The sequence below is a fragment of the Neopelma chrysocephalum genome, unplaced genomic scaffold, assembly GCF_003984885.1.
Source record: "Neopelma chrysocephalum unplaced genomic scaffold, ASM398488v2 Primary Assembly neopelma1_142, whole genome shotgun sequence".
Lineage (NCBI taxonomy): Eukaryota > Metazoa > Chordata > Aves > Passeriformes > Pipridae > Neopelma > Neopelma chrysocephalum.
In genome coordinates, this window is record NW_020897804.1 from 1,541,493 (window position 1) to 1,558,587 (window position 17,095).

Genomic DNA, 17,095 nt, shown 5'->3' on the forward strand with positions numbered 1-17,095 from the left:
CCACCTTGGACATAGCAATTATGGGTTTTGATGCTTGGGGAAGTGAGGAAGGGGATCAGGAGAACTGCCACCTTGAACTTTTGGAGGGCAGACTTTGGCCTGTTTAGGTGGCTGGTTGACAGGGTCCGTTGGGAGGCAGTCCTGAAGGACAGAGGAGTCCAGGAAGGCTTGATGTGCTTTAAGAGGGAAATCCTAAAGGTACAGGAGCAGGCTGTCCCCATGTGCTGAAAGATGAGCCAGTGGGGAAGAAGATTGGTCTGACTGAACAGATCTTTGGCTGGAACTTGAGTTAAAGAGGAGAGCTGACATTTGGAGGAAGGGGGAGGCAACTCAGGAGGACTTACAAGGATGTTGTGAGGTTATACAGGGAGAAAATTAGAAGGGCCAACATCCAAAAAGAACTTAATCTGGCTACTGCCAAAAAGCCCAATTAAAAATTGTTTCTATAAATGCATCAGCAACAAAAGGAAGGCTGAAGAGAGTCTCTATCCTTTCCTGGATGCAGGGAGAAATATAAGAACAAAGGAGGAGGACAAGGCTGAAGTACTTAATGCCCTCTTTGCCACAGTCTTTAATAGTAAGACCAGTTCCCCTCAGCTGGAAGACAGGGATGGGGAGCAGAATGAAGCCCCCACAATCCAAAAGGAAATGGTTGATGTGCTACACCACTGAGACACACATAAATCTATGGGGCTAGGTGGGATCCACCCAGGAATACTGATGGAGCTGGTGGAAGTGCTTGCTGAGAGACTTTCCATCACTTAACAGCAGTCCTGACTCCCTGGAAGGGTTCCAGGTGACTGGAGGTTGGCAAATATGACACCCATGTGCATGAACGGCCTGAAGGAGGATCTGGGGAACTACAGGCCCAGCCACCATGGCTTTATGAAAGGCAGGGCCTGTTGGACCAGCCTGGTCTCCTTGTGTAACAAGGTGACCTGTGTAGTGGATGAGGGAAGGGCTGTTGATGTTGTCTACCTGGACCTTAGTAAAGCATTTAACACAGTTTCCCACAGCATTTTTCTGGAAAAACTGGCTGCTCATGGCTTGGATGGGTACACTGTTCACTGGGTGGAAAACTGGATGGATGGCCAGGCCCAGAGAGTGGTGGGGAATGGAATTACATGCAGCTGGTGGCCAGTTACCAGTGGTGTCTCCCAGGGCATAGTGTTGGGGTGGTTCTGTTTAGTATCTTTATCAATTATCTGGAGGAGGGGATTGAGGGCACAAATTTGTGCTCTGGAGAACAAATCCTATGAGGAACAGCTGAGGGAGCTGGGGCTGGAGAAAAGGAGGCTCAGGGGACACCTTATTTGTCTCTACTGCTCCCTGATGGGAGGTTGTGCCAAGTGGGGGTCGGCCTCTTCTCCCAGGTAACAAGTGATAGGACAAGAGGAAATGGCCTCAAGTTGCGCCAGTGGGGTTTAGATTGGATATTAAGAAAAATTTCTTCACCAGAAGGATTTTCAAGCATCGGAACAGGCTGCCCAGGGAAGTGGTAGATCACTATCCCTGGAGGTACTTCAAAGATGTGTAGATGTGGTGCTTGGGGACATGGTTTAGTGGTGGACTTGGTGGTGTGAGGTTAGTGTTTTTACTCTGATCTTAGATCTTTTCTAGTCTAAATGATTAGGTGTTTCTACCACATTAACAATTAAAACACAGGTGCATCTCTTGACTTTTTTTTTTTTTTTACAGTAAACTTTAAACCAGCTTCCTGGCCTGGGAGAAAGCTTCCTAAGTATTTTTTAAGATCAGGCCAGTCCAAGCTAGGAAATTGTCCTACAGTAGATGCTAGGAGTTTCAAACATTAGCTGGATCCCATTGTGTTGGCTGTTTTACTTGCATTGAATTATGGATGGTCCCTGCCTTGAAGAGCTTACATGCTTAAGGCAAAGCACAGTATGTGGTTGTACCCATCTGAAAGAATAGAGGAGGAAGGACAGAGGAATTCTAATAAAACATGTTTGAATAGGCCAGCTGTCTGCACAGTTAAATGATTTTGAGACAATAGGGTGTTCTTTAAATAAGATCCAAATAAACAGGATAATCCATGACATACTTTGGGCATGGAACATGTACAACTATTTGAGCTTGCAACTTTTAAAGCTACTCAGCAAATCTTTTATCTGTTAACTACTCTAAAACTTAGTTTAGACAGTCAACCATAAGAATATACTAGTATTTAATGTTTAGGCTGTATCTAGGTTCTTAAAATAGACGTATGGGAAAAACCTGCTATTTTAAATATTCTTTCTTTAAAGCTAGGATAAGTGAAACTTACTTGGCTAATTGGTTTAAATTAGCAAATTTTCTAACCAAGCATGAAGCACTGTTAGCTGGCCAACAGTTTTGCTGCTTTTCAATTTGCAAATCCAAAGTCTGCTGTAGTTCTTCTTACACTTCATTGTATAATGTGGAGGAACAGCTGTAAAATGTGCAGAATGTTCTCAAAGAGACGCTTCACAAAAGAGTGAGAGGCTGCACTGGCAGACTGCTTTTAACCCAGCATTGCCACTTCAGATGAGAAGTTGTGCACTATGTCTGCATTCACAGTAGAACTTGCAGGAGGTTCTTAAGAGATACTAATTTTATGCATTGAATTAAGATTTTTTTTTTTTTTTGCTTATATCCAAAGTGTAGTGGGGGGGGAAGGCAACAATCTGATTTAACTTTATACTGTTTCTAATTTAAAGCTTTTCACACCACAGAATTTGAATACCCTTTGCAAGTTTTCTTTAGTAAGGTGTTCTTAATAGAAAAGCTTAACACCCAAATAAAGGACAGCAGTTTGAAGAGATTACCCTGCTCTTGCATAAAAAAAAATAAGAATAAAAATTCCCTGATGGGTTCTCACATTACTCGTTAATCGCTTTTGGTTGTACCTGAGGTTGTTGACTGTTACATGTTTTAATTGTGGTATGTGCAATGCACTAGAAACTGTCCCTGTTGTTCTCTGAGAAACACGGTGCTGTAATCATTCAGTATACAGACAGAAGTATTAACAAGGTGCATACATTGGAATGCTTGGATTGGCTCCTGAAATACTTCAGTCTTCATGTTTTTGGAGTTTTCTAACTTTATAAAAAGTGAATGCTTGACTATAGTGTGAAACTTTGATTAAGAGCTGGGTATTTTTGGCTCATCCTTCTAAGCTTGACTTTGATGGTTTTACATTAAACTAGGTTTAAAACAAATAAGTTTTTTTCCCTTTTCATCTTTCACCTGTATCTTTTTCTGTTTTCAGAAGACAGTCCTTGGAAAGCTTTAAATGGGGGTTACCCAATCCAGACTGACACAACAAGGAATTCAGCTTACCCTTTCCCAGTGTGCCCATTCAGCACCAGCACTGCCAGTAATGGTAGTCTGCAGTGGCAGCAGGAATCTTCCAACACATCCATGGTGTCAGGATGGATAAGTGAATTAAACCTTAACGAAAACTCGGGTCAGCCCTTGGCGCCGCCAACAAAGCGCCACTGTAGGTCCCTCTCAGAGCCAGATGAGCTGGCTCGCTGTCGGTCACCGTGGAAGCCTGGCAATTCCAAGGTTTGGACTCCCGTGTCAAAGAGACGCTGTAACAGCGGCGGCAGCGCGACCTTGCAGCGCTGCAACAGTCATGGAAGTGCAACCTTACAGAGAAGCACAAGCATCAGTCTGCCACAAAACATACTGTCCCTAAACAACGTCTTCACTATCACCAGCTTCAACACATCACCAGTACCCAGACCTTCCTCTGCCAGCAGCGGGTTTGTGGACAGCAGCGAGGGCAGCACGAGCTCCAGTACCCGCTGGAATTCCGGAGGCCCTTGTGACTTTAACCCAAGGCGCCGCCTCTCCCTCTCCCAGGAGCACATCACCGAGACAGGAAATCTCTTGCCTTCAGCCAACAGCACTCCCACCTCCACACCCGAGCTCAGCCGGCGGCAGGGCCTGTTGAGGTGCCGCTCTCAGCCTTGCGTCCTGAACGAAAAGAAAAGCCGGCTGAAGCGCAGACGGGAGGAGGATGTACGATGGAACAGGCCATCGTTAGACTTTTTTAAAATGACACGGGTGAGATTTTACTTTCCTCGGTGTGGGAAGGGAACTCTTGCAGGAAGGATGTTTCTAGATAAACTGCGCTAATTTGTAGTTGTCACAGATTTGCTTCTGTCCTTGTGCTGATGGATATCACCTTCAGCAGGATAGCAGGCTGCTATAGGGTGCCATACCCTCTAGCAACTTATATTTTGCTTGCAAAACCCAGTTCTTGAAGTCCAATCTACTTGATATCAAGTGCAGAGAGCTCTGAAAAGATGCTTGAAGCAGAGGCCAAAGAAAAATGGCTTGATTTTTCGAAAATGAAGGAAGGGGAAGGGAGTGAACATGGTAGCAAAAAACTTATGTCACTGTGTTCCCAGATGCAATGAGTTCTAAGTAATCTTAGTTCAAATCTGTTTGATTAAGCCTCCCCTTACAGTTTGAGTAATTCTATAAGGCTAAATTAGAGCAAGCAAGCCCCTATAAATGGATTAACTAAAGAAACTGCTAATAAGCAAGTTGGCAATAGTGTTCTAATATGGCAGCTGCTTCAGCTCAACGGAGAGGTGTTTTACTTCCAGTTATTCAAAATTCTACTTCCCTCATGAGGGTAGAGGTGCTAATACAAAAACTAGTAAACTTAGTTTATGCCTATAACTTTGCACGTAATACAAATGCATATATACAGCTCATTTTTCTGGAGCTTCTGTGTCCACAGAGTTGAGTGCTACAGTTTAACATGTAAAATTCAATCTTATACTTGTGAATATAATCCTACTGCCTTCAACAGATAACCAGACCTGGAAGGTTTGTGTGAGTAGATCTGTTGAGAGTAGTGAGGAGGAGGTAGTTTGCAGAAGTAGCAATAAAAATGAAAGGACGTAGTTGTGCACCAGTGTCCCTGCACTGTGCAAAGGAAAAGCTGACTTAGAATGGGATGCTGGCTAAAATGTCCAGTGTGTGGTACCCTGGTATTAGTGGGCTTTACATAGAAATGTGTGGGGAAAAATACTGGTAAGGTATTGGAACTGAACTGTGTGATGTTAACTAATTTATATCCTCTTAGCTAAAAGTCTGTATGATGACATCTGTCCCTGTCTTGTACTTTAGTGAGTTCAATTTCCTTATAGCTTAAAGGATTTTTTTTCTTTAAATGTAAGTACTTTTTTGGTGAAACTCTGGGGGTAGGTAATGGGTTGGCAAGCCATACAGAACAATCTATTTGCTTATTGACGAGGTTGGTAACCAGCTCTGTTCTAACTATGAGTAGACAGTGTTCAGAGTTTTGGTTAAGATGCAAGTTTACTAGATAGCTAATCAGATCTTACCTGTTTCTCTGTGTTAATCACTGCTGGGATTAGTTTGCTAATCTAGACCAGAAGTATTATTGGATTTGCCTTTCAACTTTCTGTGTGGTCTGATGCAGGTTTCTTTATGTAAAAATTCAGAACCTGCCTTTTTTTTTTTTTTTTTTTTTTTTGCTAGTCTTGATGCTTGCATTCTTTGGTGTTTGCAGTATTTCAGACTGGCAGAACAGTTTCATTTGCTCAGATCTTACACCTTCTAAGTAATCCATATGGTGTGGGTATATGTGGAGAGAACCTGATAACAGCCCATGTCTATAGGAAGCTTTTTGGCTGTTTAGATTTGCTGCAGAATTGTACAATTAGACTAATGTTCAGCCAGTCTTGACTACTTTTTCCTATAAGGCCTATTTTGAAATGATGTTTTCATCATAAGCTGAGTAGTTTATGCAACAAAGTTCATTTTACAGTGTCAAGGCCCGATGAATGTTTTTTCCAGCTGTTTCAGTAGAATCTTCCTATCAAGATACTACTGTGTATTTAATCAAAGGCACAAAGTATAGTTTGGAGATACATCAGTTTCCAAACGTGCTAAACTTTAATGGAAACATCTGTTTAAAAACTAGGCAAGTTCTGAAAACATTTGAAGTAAAAATTGTATTAAGCTTACAAGAAATACTGGGGTTTTTCAGTATGACAGTTTGCTTACCCATTACATTGTTAGAAATCTTCATATCTTACCTTCTCCCCATGCCCCAAATCCTGGTAGGTGTATATGCTTTGAAACTTACATTGTGGTGTTAAACAAAATTACTTCTGTGCAAAATATTATGAACTAATACTACAGAAGGCTTGTTTTGAAGTGTCACACAAGAAGTGGATGTGTCCTATATCTGCATACAGCTCAGTGAAGATCAGGACTAAGATTAGGGGAAGTTCAGTAAGACCTTTCTTTCATGTATCTTGATGGCTCCTTATTGTTTCCAAAAATACCTTTTCTGTGATTTCAAATTCACTTCTAAGTCAGTTTATGAAAGACCTCTGTTGGAAACAAGTGCTTTTAAGGATTTTTGTTCTAAGCTTCACTGAAAACATTTTGATGTTCTCAAATCTTCCTAAAAAGCTCAACTTATCAAGTAGTTGCTCAAAACCAGGTCAACAGTTAGATAACATTGCTTGTGGAGAACTTAACATGGGTTAGCTCTGCCTGATGATAGATCTGAAGGTGCTGGGAAGGGAGAATTCTTTATTCTGCAGTCGTATATTGGAGCCACGACTGCGTGAAGAGCAAAGTTTTGGGGCTGCAGACATTTCTGCTGCTGCTCTGGAGTCCTGAGAGGTTGATGCTGAAACACCTGCCAAAGTTGCTTAAGGCTTTTCAGCAAGGAATTCTCTCAAATCAATATTTATCAGAATTAATGATTTATTTACTTTAACCTGAAGCAAGGGCTGTTGTATCTAAATGAAGATCTTGAATAGCTGTGGTTGGATGAAGCTTTAGAGGCAGAAGGGGATGAAAGGTGTTTTTTGGTTTGATGTTTTGTTTTCTTGTTGTTGTTTCTGTTTTGGTGTTGGTTATTGTTTGTTATGGATTTTTTTGCATTATTGAACAGGTTTTTTGCTAGTTGAGTTCTGAACTTGGTGATCTGCTTCAGTCCCTACTTATTTGCTAAATTTTATTGCTAGAAAATCAAAAGTCTAATTCTGAAAGCAAAGTTTCCATTGTGATTGCTTTTTAAGCTTAGAATTCATAAGTGAGAAAATTCAGATTATTAATCTATCCCTACCTATCCTTTATTTCTGTGCTTGTTCCTTCCTCTTTAATATTCTAATTTGTGCCTTTATTGAAAAGAAGGAAAGAAATCAGGCAACTCTTAACACCATAAACTGTTTATTTCTTTGTACTTTCATTTTTTTTATTCTTCCACAGACTTTCACACTTCATTCCCCCTCTGTTTTAGGTTTTCATGCCCTCTTGGGAAGGAATATGCCATATCTTCAGTTCTTGTGTCAAATGCTGCATTAATATCCAGTAAAGAGAGTGATTCATGTAGGTAGAAATAGAATGAAATGATCAGGCAGACTGCTGTACACCACTGCTTAGCTCTCACATAGTGCTAAATTCTGGAAGGATCTTTTTCTGGACTAGAAGCTGAAAATACAAACTTGTGAAACATCAGACCTTCTAGAACATGAAGACAGCTGTAAAAACAAAGAAAAGACTGTAGGAAAAGATAACAAAATATGATAGCTGTTTTCAGCCTCTAAGGGCTCAAAATTACTTTCTCTATTCAGTTATGTGAGCAGGAAGAGCTGTATGAGTTGTAAAACACCCAAATAAGCTGTTCCAGTGAGGAGTGCAGGCAAATCCCATCACCCTGGAATTTGAAGATGACTGTGTGGCAAAGAGCCTCTTCGGACTTGTGCTCCCCTGCTAATATGCTCCATCTCAGAGGCTGCCACAGAATGAGCAAAGGTGGTGTTTAGACTGGTAACTGCAGTACAAGGACAGAAATGTTTCTTTACTGAAGTGGAAACTGCTGAGCTTTTTCCAGTGTTCTGCTTCATGAATTATGTCAGTTGATCCTGAGGTGCGACAAGTAAAGAACAGCCAAGAGGTTGCACGTTTTTTTAGTGTGTAAGCAAGTCCTACTGTGACAGTGAGATTTAATTCTGTTTCAGATCAAACAACACACTGTAGTTTGAAGCTTTCCTGGTGTTTAACATCCTTGTGCTACTCCACCCCCAATGTGGTGGCATGGGGTTCCAAAAAGTAACAATCCTGGTATCACAAAAATACCAAACTATAGTACCATGTTATCTGAAGTGGTCTTTGGTCTGTTTAAATAGTTAATACTAAATACCTGGCTTTAACCACATAAGTAATAGTTTCAACTATTCCATATTATGGCGTCTCATGCATTAATTAACATTAGACTAGGTAAGACAACACAGTGATAAGTTTTAAGGGTCTCTAAACAGTGAAGGAACTCAGGGACCGAAGTTGTGATTTCCTAGCCCAGGGGGCTTCTCTTCTTAGAAATGGTTTAAAGTCATCTGGATTTTATAGTAGTGGATTTTCTTGATACTGAGGCAGATCCTGAGTGCCACACCAGGTCAGGCCAAAGCTGTAGCTGGCACCCTGCCCAACCAGAACAGCTGCTTTGAGGGATGCAGGAACAATGAATGTGCAATGTGATACTTCCTCCAGCATGGCCTGGCTCCTGCCACAGTGCACCTTGAGGGCTTCAGAGTGTGCACTGGTGGTTCAGACTCTGACATCTACTGATAGAGCTCTTTTCTGTTGGTAGTTTGCTCTTTTTAACCCCATGTCTTGGACCTTCACAGTGTTACACTAGAGTTTAATGTTTCTAAACAATTCATCATCACCTGCAAATACCTGAATGCTTGATTTATTATCTTCCTTGAAGTTTAAGGTCATGAATAGGCAAAACATGTGTATAACTTTGATTTTTCAAGTAAATTGAACTCAAATTGTCTCTGCTTTATGATTATTGACTTTATGCTGCAGGTCACAATGATGTCTCTGTATATTAAGGAGATTTTCTTACAGGAGTGAGTGTGAACACATAAGTCAAAGATGTCAACTTCGACCAAAACAGCAAAATAAGTATCACTTACATGTGAGAATAAACATAGGAACTAGTTGATAGTGATTTCTGTGGCAGTTTTAAAATGTCAGGAATGTTGGGGCTGGATATGTTTCCCTGAAGGGTTTGATGAGGAAGCAGTACTTAATAAAGGGCAGAACACATCAGCAGTGCTGTGACTGAACTTGAGTCAGATGAGTGCTGATTTTCCTGCAGTGTAACTCCTGATCTCTCTTCTCCAATCTCTGCATCCACTTACTTGAGTTTTCCTTTGTGTGAGCCAGTTTGCAGAAGCCAATGTGAGTAGATGCAAGGGTGAGCTGTAATGCTAATTATTTTGTATAAGTATCTAAATCAGAGTAACAAAATGTATGGTTGCAATCTGAGAACTATCAGGCATTGATTTTGGGTTTTTTGCCCCTTGAGGTTACTGTAATGGTCAGTATGTGGACAGGTTTATGAATTAGCCTTGCTGTGACCTCACGAAGTTTAAGCAAAATAAGCTCTAAAGCATTCTCCTTGGATTCCTAGAATTCTTGTTGTCCAGAAGATTTTGAGTTATGCCCTGTTAGGCATAGTTACAGTAAATTTGTTCATTTTGATTATGCTACAGCAAAGTGGATTAATGTTCCTGAGCTGCACAATCAATGTTACTGCTGTAAGTAGAATCCAAGAATGGACATGGCAAAGACAGTTTTCCTGCATGTGAGTAGTGTAGTGAAGTAGCTGCTCTCTCATGTTAGGCTTTCTCCCAGGCTGCTGTTTTAGCATGTGCAAGATAAGTGGTACAGAGTCCCTTACAAAGCAATCAGAGTGTCCTGTGAGTCAGGCCTGCACTGGCTAAAGTAGGTTAAGTACTGGCTCATGAAGTTCATTCAGATTGTGTGCTGTAAATAGTAACCATGTTTCTTTAAATAGCTTGAGATGCTTATGTAAAGCTCGTAACCTCCTGTCAAAATGGGAACAAACAGGTTATTTGGGGTAGATGTAATTTCTGCTTGTGGATACAGTGGAGTCAGCAAAGGCTGTTCTCTGCCCTGCACGCCAGTGTAGTGTGATTTGGGGAAGATCTTTAATGCGATTGCAGGTTTTAATCCCTTAAGCTCTTGTGGTACAGTTGCAAGGTGTACTACAGCATCTCTTGGTCAGAATGTAGGTCTGATTTTTTTTTTTCCCTACCTGTGAATGACACGTTGAAATTCAGCAGTGCACTGATAAAATAGATGGTAGATGTCCTTGCACTGTGTGTGGGGGTATCTTCTGCTGCAGGGCACCCTTGATGCCCTTGCCTTTTGGAATATGGTTTGTGGAAAATACAATACAGATGAGTAATATGTGGAGAAGGGTTGGGCTGGGTTTGAATGGGATCAATAAAATGGTAGCAAACATAAATATGCAACACTGGTAGTTTCCCTTTGTATTAGCTTAAGGACCAAAAAGAACAACTATGAATGAAGCAGTTCAACCAGGGACAGAATTTTAGTTCTTGTTTGAAATTTTAACATCGATTTTAATACCTATTCTCAGGGGAGCCTTTAACATAACATTTGAAAAATAGAACTAATTCTGGCCTACCTTTGCTTTAAAAAACAGTTCTAGGACTTTTTTTCTTCCCCTGGTAATAATTTCTGTAAGTGATCATAAAGCGAGAAAGCAAGAGGTAACATCATTTGTGTTTTAAATATCAAGATTGTATCAAAAATTGTATCAAAATTGTCCAGCTAAATAAATCAGTGGTTTAAATCCACTTCAGGCATAAACATAATTTATAGCTGAAAAGAAATTGTTAGCAATGGACCTCAAGAAAAATGTTTTTTTACCTGTACAGTGTACCCCTACATGTAAGAGGCTACAGACTTCAATATTTCCAAAGTGTGGTTTTTTTTCCTTTGAGGGTAACCTTATGTCTTGTAGGACAGATGTGTGAATGGAAATGAATGCAGTAAGATACTTGTAGGTTTTCTAAGCTTCAGCAGAGTGAAAGTAAACTACTGCTATGCCTCCAGGATTTTGAATAATGAAGTGCGAGTCAGCTGCAATTTGCTAGAGGTTGGTCAAGCTATCTTATTTGTTCATTAGAAATCAGTTAAGAAGCCAGAGAATTGCTAAGATCAGGAAGAAATTCTCTTTGGAGAGGAACAGGTAGGTGGAAATCTGGAGCAGTTTCTTGAGATGTCTATTCTTGTGGCATTTACAAAAGGGAGAGACTTCTTGAGCAAACTTCAGTGGTGGCCAGTGACAGTCCCAGCACCACTGTGATTGTGAAACAGCTCAGAAATTACTGAGCTCTGCACCTGCCTCTGGGTAACAGATGTCTTAGGAAATTTCCAAGTATTTTGACTTGAACTCTTTGTTAAATCTGCTTCTCTGAAGTTGAGCAATAGGCATCTGCTGTGTAGTACAATTAAACCTCCCATATCCTCAAATTAAATAAAAAATAATGTACAGCAGTTTGAGTCAAAGTTTGTGCTGTCAGTCTGTAAAAGCCAGTTGGGGAAATCATGGGTGAGGAAAGATGTCTTAAATCATCCTGTCTCATTCTCTGTTAGTGCCTGATTACTTCCCACAATATATGTTTTTTTAGTATTTGGTCCACTGTAGCCTTTTAAATGCCTCCAGGAATGTGGTTTCCTTAGCAGATAAAGAGCCTTTTGTGGGGAGCAAAGGCAGTTTCGCTTAAGCTATAATATTCATTCAGACTCACTTAAGATAGTGTCATGTATTTTTGGATCTCTTTCCTACTGTCATGATCATATTTCGTGGAAATAGAACTTTAAGCTTCCTGGTCCTCTAGTTAATGAAAACGTATGAGCTCTCTTAGTCTCTATTTGAAAGCAGCTTTTGCAGGAGGAGGGATAGCAGGTATTAAGTATGGTATTTAGAGCCCAGGAACCTGTACCCAGTTACACCTTTCTGTTCTGTGAAACATTTACTAATGATAGTGCACTTTTGCCTGGAATGGTTTTTTTTTTCATGAGTTACAATTACACATGAGCAGTAGGTTTTTGCTCTAAGAAATAATAGCCAAGGACTTAGAGCTTCTTGCAGAGCTTTGAGGACTTGAGTAGGACCACTGAAGTGTTCAACTGGATCTCCATTTCCAGTCAAACATTTAGACTATTCCTTTTGCAATAGTTAGGTCTCTGAATAATTAAAACCTCTTCAAAGTACTCCAGTAAAATAGGTTAATGAAATGAATATTTTGTAGAAAGTGATAAACCTTTTCAGTCATCTTAAGCTTTATTTACTCTTGTTTGTGAAGTGTTATACAGATGCTGCTTACTATGTTGAAGTTCTTATGTTAAAAATAATTGACTGCTGTTTTCAAAACTTAAAAAAAAAAAGAATAAATTCCTTAAAATGTATTGCATCAGAACAAAAAATTTGTAAGTAGACTTAAACTCCAAACATTTAAAAAAACCCCAACCAAACAAAAGAACGCATCCCAGACCAGCACAACTTTATTTTATACTGTTATAATCAGTATAGCATTCTTTTAAATTTCTTAATCATGTGTAGCATCTAGTGCTTGTCTCTTGCTGTGTCCATTGTTTGAGCAGGAACTTGCTTAAATAGCAGTAGTATTTTCAGGGAGGTGTGAAACTATTTTTAGAGTATACATTTGTGGCATAAGTAGTTGACTTAAGCTTAAAGACAGCTTTGTAACCTTGTCAGAAATCTGTATTTTCCACTGGGCGTTATGTTACTATCTGACAATCAGTTTTGAGTTGGATTTTGTCATTTCAGGCATATTTGTATGGCTGTTTCATCCTTCTAAACCTAAATAGATGAACTGCACATCTGTTGTGTGAAAGTAACGTAGGAGGTCTCTAAATTTTTCTGTTTCAAGAGTGACTTTGTTAAAATCAGTTAAAAGGCTTATCTATAATTACATAGTTCATATTAACACTGTGGTGTTGCAAAACTGATGTTCATTTTCCATCCCTACCCAGATGGTTTTTTTAATTTGAAGTGCTTGAAAATCTTTATTTTTAAAACTGGGTATTATGCTTAATAACTAGCAAAACAGTGTAGCAAATTACGTTTTAACTTTTTAAAATTAATTCACACACTGTACCAGGTGAAATCAGAAGTACTCTTGGAGGAAGAGCTGAGTCTTTCACCAAAATGTGTGTAGTACATTGCCTGAGGACAACCTTTGTGCCATGAGTGACTTTAAAGGGCCTTGGGGAGAGCAAACATTAGGAGCTTTTACTGCTGATGGGGAGGTGCAGAGACTCAAGCTTGGGTTTTAGTTTGTTAGTGTGCTGGGATGGATTTTTGTGGAAGTGAGAACAGTTTAGTTTCCTAAAATGGAAGAAAGATAATAGATTATACCATTCTTTCAGAGGGAGGCTAATACTGTATAAAACTTCCAACATCTGTCTATAGGAAAGGCAGGACAGGTTATAACTGAACTTGACAATGATTCTCATAGGGCTTAAGATCCCAGATGATATTATGGTCTGTAGCTACTTGTCTGGGCTTTCCATGTAAAACTTGTGAGCTTTATCCAAGTGTGTATAAGGAACATGTAGCTCTGCTCAAAATGGGGGAAAAATGCTGTGGATTTAATTGTCAGAGCCACTGCCTTGTGGAATTAATTTTCCTTTTAAACAGTGTGTGAAACTTTGTTTGCAATCCATGTAGTAGGTTGTGTAAGCTGTGAGGGCTTCCTGGCAGAGCAGTGCTGGCTGTAGAGTGCAGTTATTGCAACAGGGAGGTGTAGGTGACTGTGTAGCAGCAGACTGAAGTGGATGAGTTGGGATCCTCTTTGCTTGATGGTAGATGTTGAATACCAACAAATTAAACTGGGAAGGATGCCTGGATTTCAAGGCTTTCAGTGTTTCTTCTTTTCCTTTGAAAAAAAGAGGGTTTTCCTTTCCTCAAGTAGAAGCTCCTCTGATAGCAATTCATGTTTGCTATATCAATTTCTTGAACTGTACAGTTCAGGTAGTTCTACAGTTGAACTAGAAATTCTACAGCTGGATACAGCTGGAGAAGAGGGCATCCTTAATTAAATACAAAATGGGATGTTGAAACTACTTCTTGTCAACTTCCTCCTGATTCTTTCTTAATCTGGGATGTAATTGAGACTCCCCCCTGTCCCATTCAATAAAATGCTTATTGGGAACTTGAATTAATTTTTTCCAGAAAGCTCTGTAAGTGGAAAAAAAGTAACTTAAACTATCTTTTCTTGTTCTGAATTACAGGTCTTCCTTCATCACTTGCTTTAGTTTTTTTGTGTTTTATTTTGTTATGTAGGTGAAGACATGCTAACTGTGAAAAACTTCATTCTTTTCACATCCACTCTTGTGTAATTTTAGGTTTGGATTCTCCAAATAATTGAGTTCTTGTATTCACTTTTTTAAGGGTGTCCTTAAGCAAATGGCAGTGTGCAAGGCATTGGTGGTAACGCATTATCTTCTGAAGCTGTGCTTTCCTGTGGTCATCCTGCAGCATGTTAGTGTTGTGCATGTAGTCTGCTTTGAAATTATGGAGGGTTTGGTTGTAGAAGCCACTTCAGTATTTGTTTTTCCCTTCCTCACTCCCCTCCCATTGCCACCCCTGTGGTTTGAGTTTTGTATGAGGAGGACTCAGAGGAAGGGAAGCTGAATTCCTTTTCCTTGTTTTCATCTTTCAAATACAATGGTGATTACAAGGTCTGTATGGAACAGGCATTATATTTTGGTAATAATGTTTTGTCTCAAAGTGAGTCATCTGACTGCCAGGCTTCAGAATGTGACAGTCCTTAAGAACTTTCCATATGAGGAAGCAATAACAGACTTGTGGGGTGGCTAATGAATCATGGATAATTAGTGTCCTGCTCCTGCTAAGCTTTAGCATCTGACAGGTATTTTTCCTTTTAGTGGGATGGTTTAGAGAAACATTTTCTACTCGGTTTATAATTTGATCTAACACATGAAACCTTTAAATGCCAACTTTTTATGTGGTACAAAAGCAGCATGAATTGCTCTCACCGGGTTACCTGTTGGGCTTTTTTTTTTTTTTTTTTTTGTTCACTTAGTTCTTGTGAGTATATTCTGGGACAGCAGAGATTAAACTTTAATTATTAAAAATAATTATTATAGTTGGGGAGACGAGATATATTTTGCCCATATTGGTGTGCATGTAGCAGTAGCTTCATATTGATTTAGATGAGCAGAAGAAGGATCCTTGATATATCAAACATTATGTTGCTTTACCTTAGTTCAAAGTAGTACAAATAATTACTTCAGCGAGCTAGAAGTTGCCAGTTGCCAGTAATTTGGCTTGTTTTGAGAGTAGCCTGGGGTCCTTAAATATCAGAACTCGGTTTCTATTCAGTGGGAGAGTCCTGCCCGCAGCATTTGATGTCTCTACTGAACACGAGTGGTCTTCCAAATCTATGCTCTTTCAGTGCTTCTGATGGAGTTCATGTATAGCTCTGGATGATGTAAAACTAGGGGAATTCCTTCTGTTACTGATGAAGATTTTTGACAGTAGAGCTGTTAACATTTGTAACTTTTCTGAGGAACAGCCATTATGAGAAGGAAGGCCTTTCAAAATAGGTGTCTTAGAGCAGGAAAGCTTTTCCTAAGAGCTCTAGTGCACATCTGAAGCTTGTTGTGTGATCTCAGACTTATGGTCCTGTCCTAATACCTTCAACCTTTACCTGCAGGTTTGAATTTGAACTCAGTTTTAATTTTTCCAATCCTGTTTTAATAAACAGGCCCAATTAACTGAGACTTGTTTTACTGTGGTGTCGGTGTAAATACCTGAGGATGAATCTGCAGTTTGCTAAGTTGCTGGAGATAATACAAGTCTTAAATTTAATGCTTTTGCCTCTTCCTGCCATGAATAAGGTGAATTACTTAGGTAGCTTAAATAAAAGGGGGAGAGGAGGACTGGGAATTGCTGTCCATCTGGGACTCCACTTCAGATGCATCTGAGCTTGGGTAATCCAGCTATTGTGTAATTCCCGCTTTCATTATGATAAAAAAGGTACTTATAGCTCTAATTGCTAATTAATGGAGTCCTTAATTTGTCAGAAATAGCTTTTTAGGCTGAGCACTATTAGAGGGGAACATTTTTTTCAATCTTGCTCCTTAAATGATCTCTCTGTCAAGAACAGATTTAAGTTTTCTGTGCTGAAACATAACTGACAACTGCATTCCAAACCAGGGCTGTACAGGTCATAAAGTTTGTTAACAAGTGGCCTTGTGGGTTTTTTTCTAACCACAGCAGAGCATTTTCTTGACCTAGTTATTTTTCAAAGACAGATGACTGTTTTTCTTACCTTGAATTTTGTTGCCTGAAGGGGTTGTTCTGATGGCTTGACAAAGGGTTTGAAGAACCTCTGGTCTCTGCCTCTGTTACTGTTGAATTTGGATGCTCTTCTGCCCATCTGTGTTCTTTAAAAAAAAAAAAAAAAGGTACTTGAGCTTGAAAAGCTCCTTCAGTAACAGGCCTTGAGAAAGGAAACCTTACTGTCGGCGCATAAGGCTTTTTCTCCCAGGATGAATCTTACATGGTACAAACCTAAAGTATGAAACTGTTCAACTGGGAGTCAAATGGCAGTTAAACATCCTTACAAAATGCATGTCTGTGTTCACTGGGAATTGGCAAGCTGGTATGATGTCTGCTGACTAGTTCCACATGGTCTAAAAACTTTTTTCCTCCTAAGTGTTGCCAGCTTCTTTCCCCATTTTACTGGGACTGTGTGTGCCTGCCTGTGCTTGTGTTTTATAAGGATGTTATGGGCTATTATTTGCTGCTGTAAGCTCTCGTTCTTTTGGAGGGAGGACAACAGAATGGAATGTTGGAAGCAGGAGTAATTCTTTTTATATTACTGTGTGAGACCAGGACATGTGCAGAATTAAGTAGTTTACGCAGCTTGCCACTCTTCGCGTTCCGTTTGATGTGTGTTACTGTTCTGTGAGTCCCTTTTGGCTTTGCTCTGAGTTCTCTTTACTCTCCTTGCTTTGCTGCTTTCTGTTTGGGGATTTTTCAAGTTCTTTGGTCAGGTGTCAAAATCCTGTTTAAATTCCCTTGTAGAGAATTAACTGTCCAGAAAACCCTTCTGGTGCTGAGCATGGCTAAGTCCTGCTCCGTTTTCACTGTGGCAGTGAGAAATATTCTATGCCTTCTACCAGAAAGTTCCAGTGGATCTAGTGACCCTGA

The 17,095-nt window shown here is 39.8% G+C and overlaps 1 protein-coding gene across 3 annotated transcripts in view; it reads left to right on the top strand.

The window, feature by feature from the left end:
- FAM53A (family with sequence similarity 53 member A) overlaps positions 1 to 17,095 on the top strand; it is a 70,720-nt gene that overhangs the window by 28,999 nt on the left and 24,626 nt on the right. Inside the window, exons 4-5 of one of the 3 annotated variants that reach the window (XM_027699877.1) lie at positions 3,248 to 4,050; positions 9,546 to 9,590. In XM_027699877.1, the coding sequence (XP_027555678.1) occupies positions 3,248 to 4,050; positions 9,546 to 9,590 (848 nt within the window). Of the gene's footprint in view, positions 1 to 3,247; positions 4,051 to 9,545; positions 9,638 to 17,095 lie in introns of all 3 variants that reach the window. The other 2 variants (XM_027699879.1, XM_027699878.1) reach the window with 2 other exon arrangements.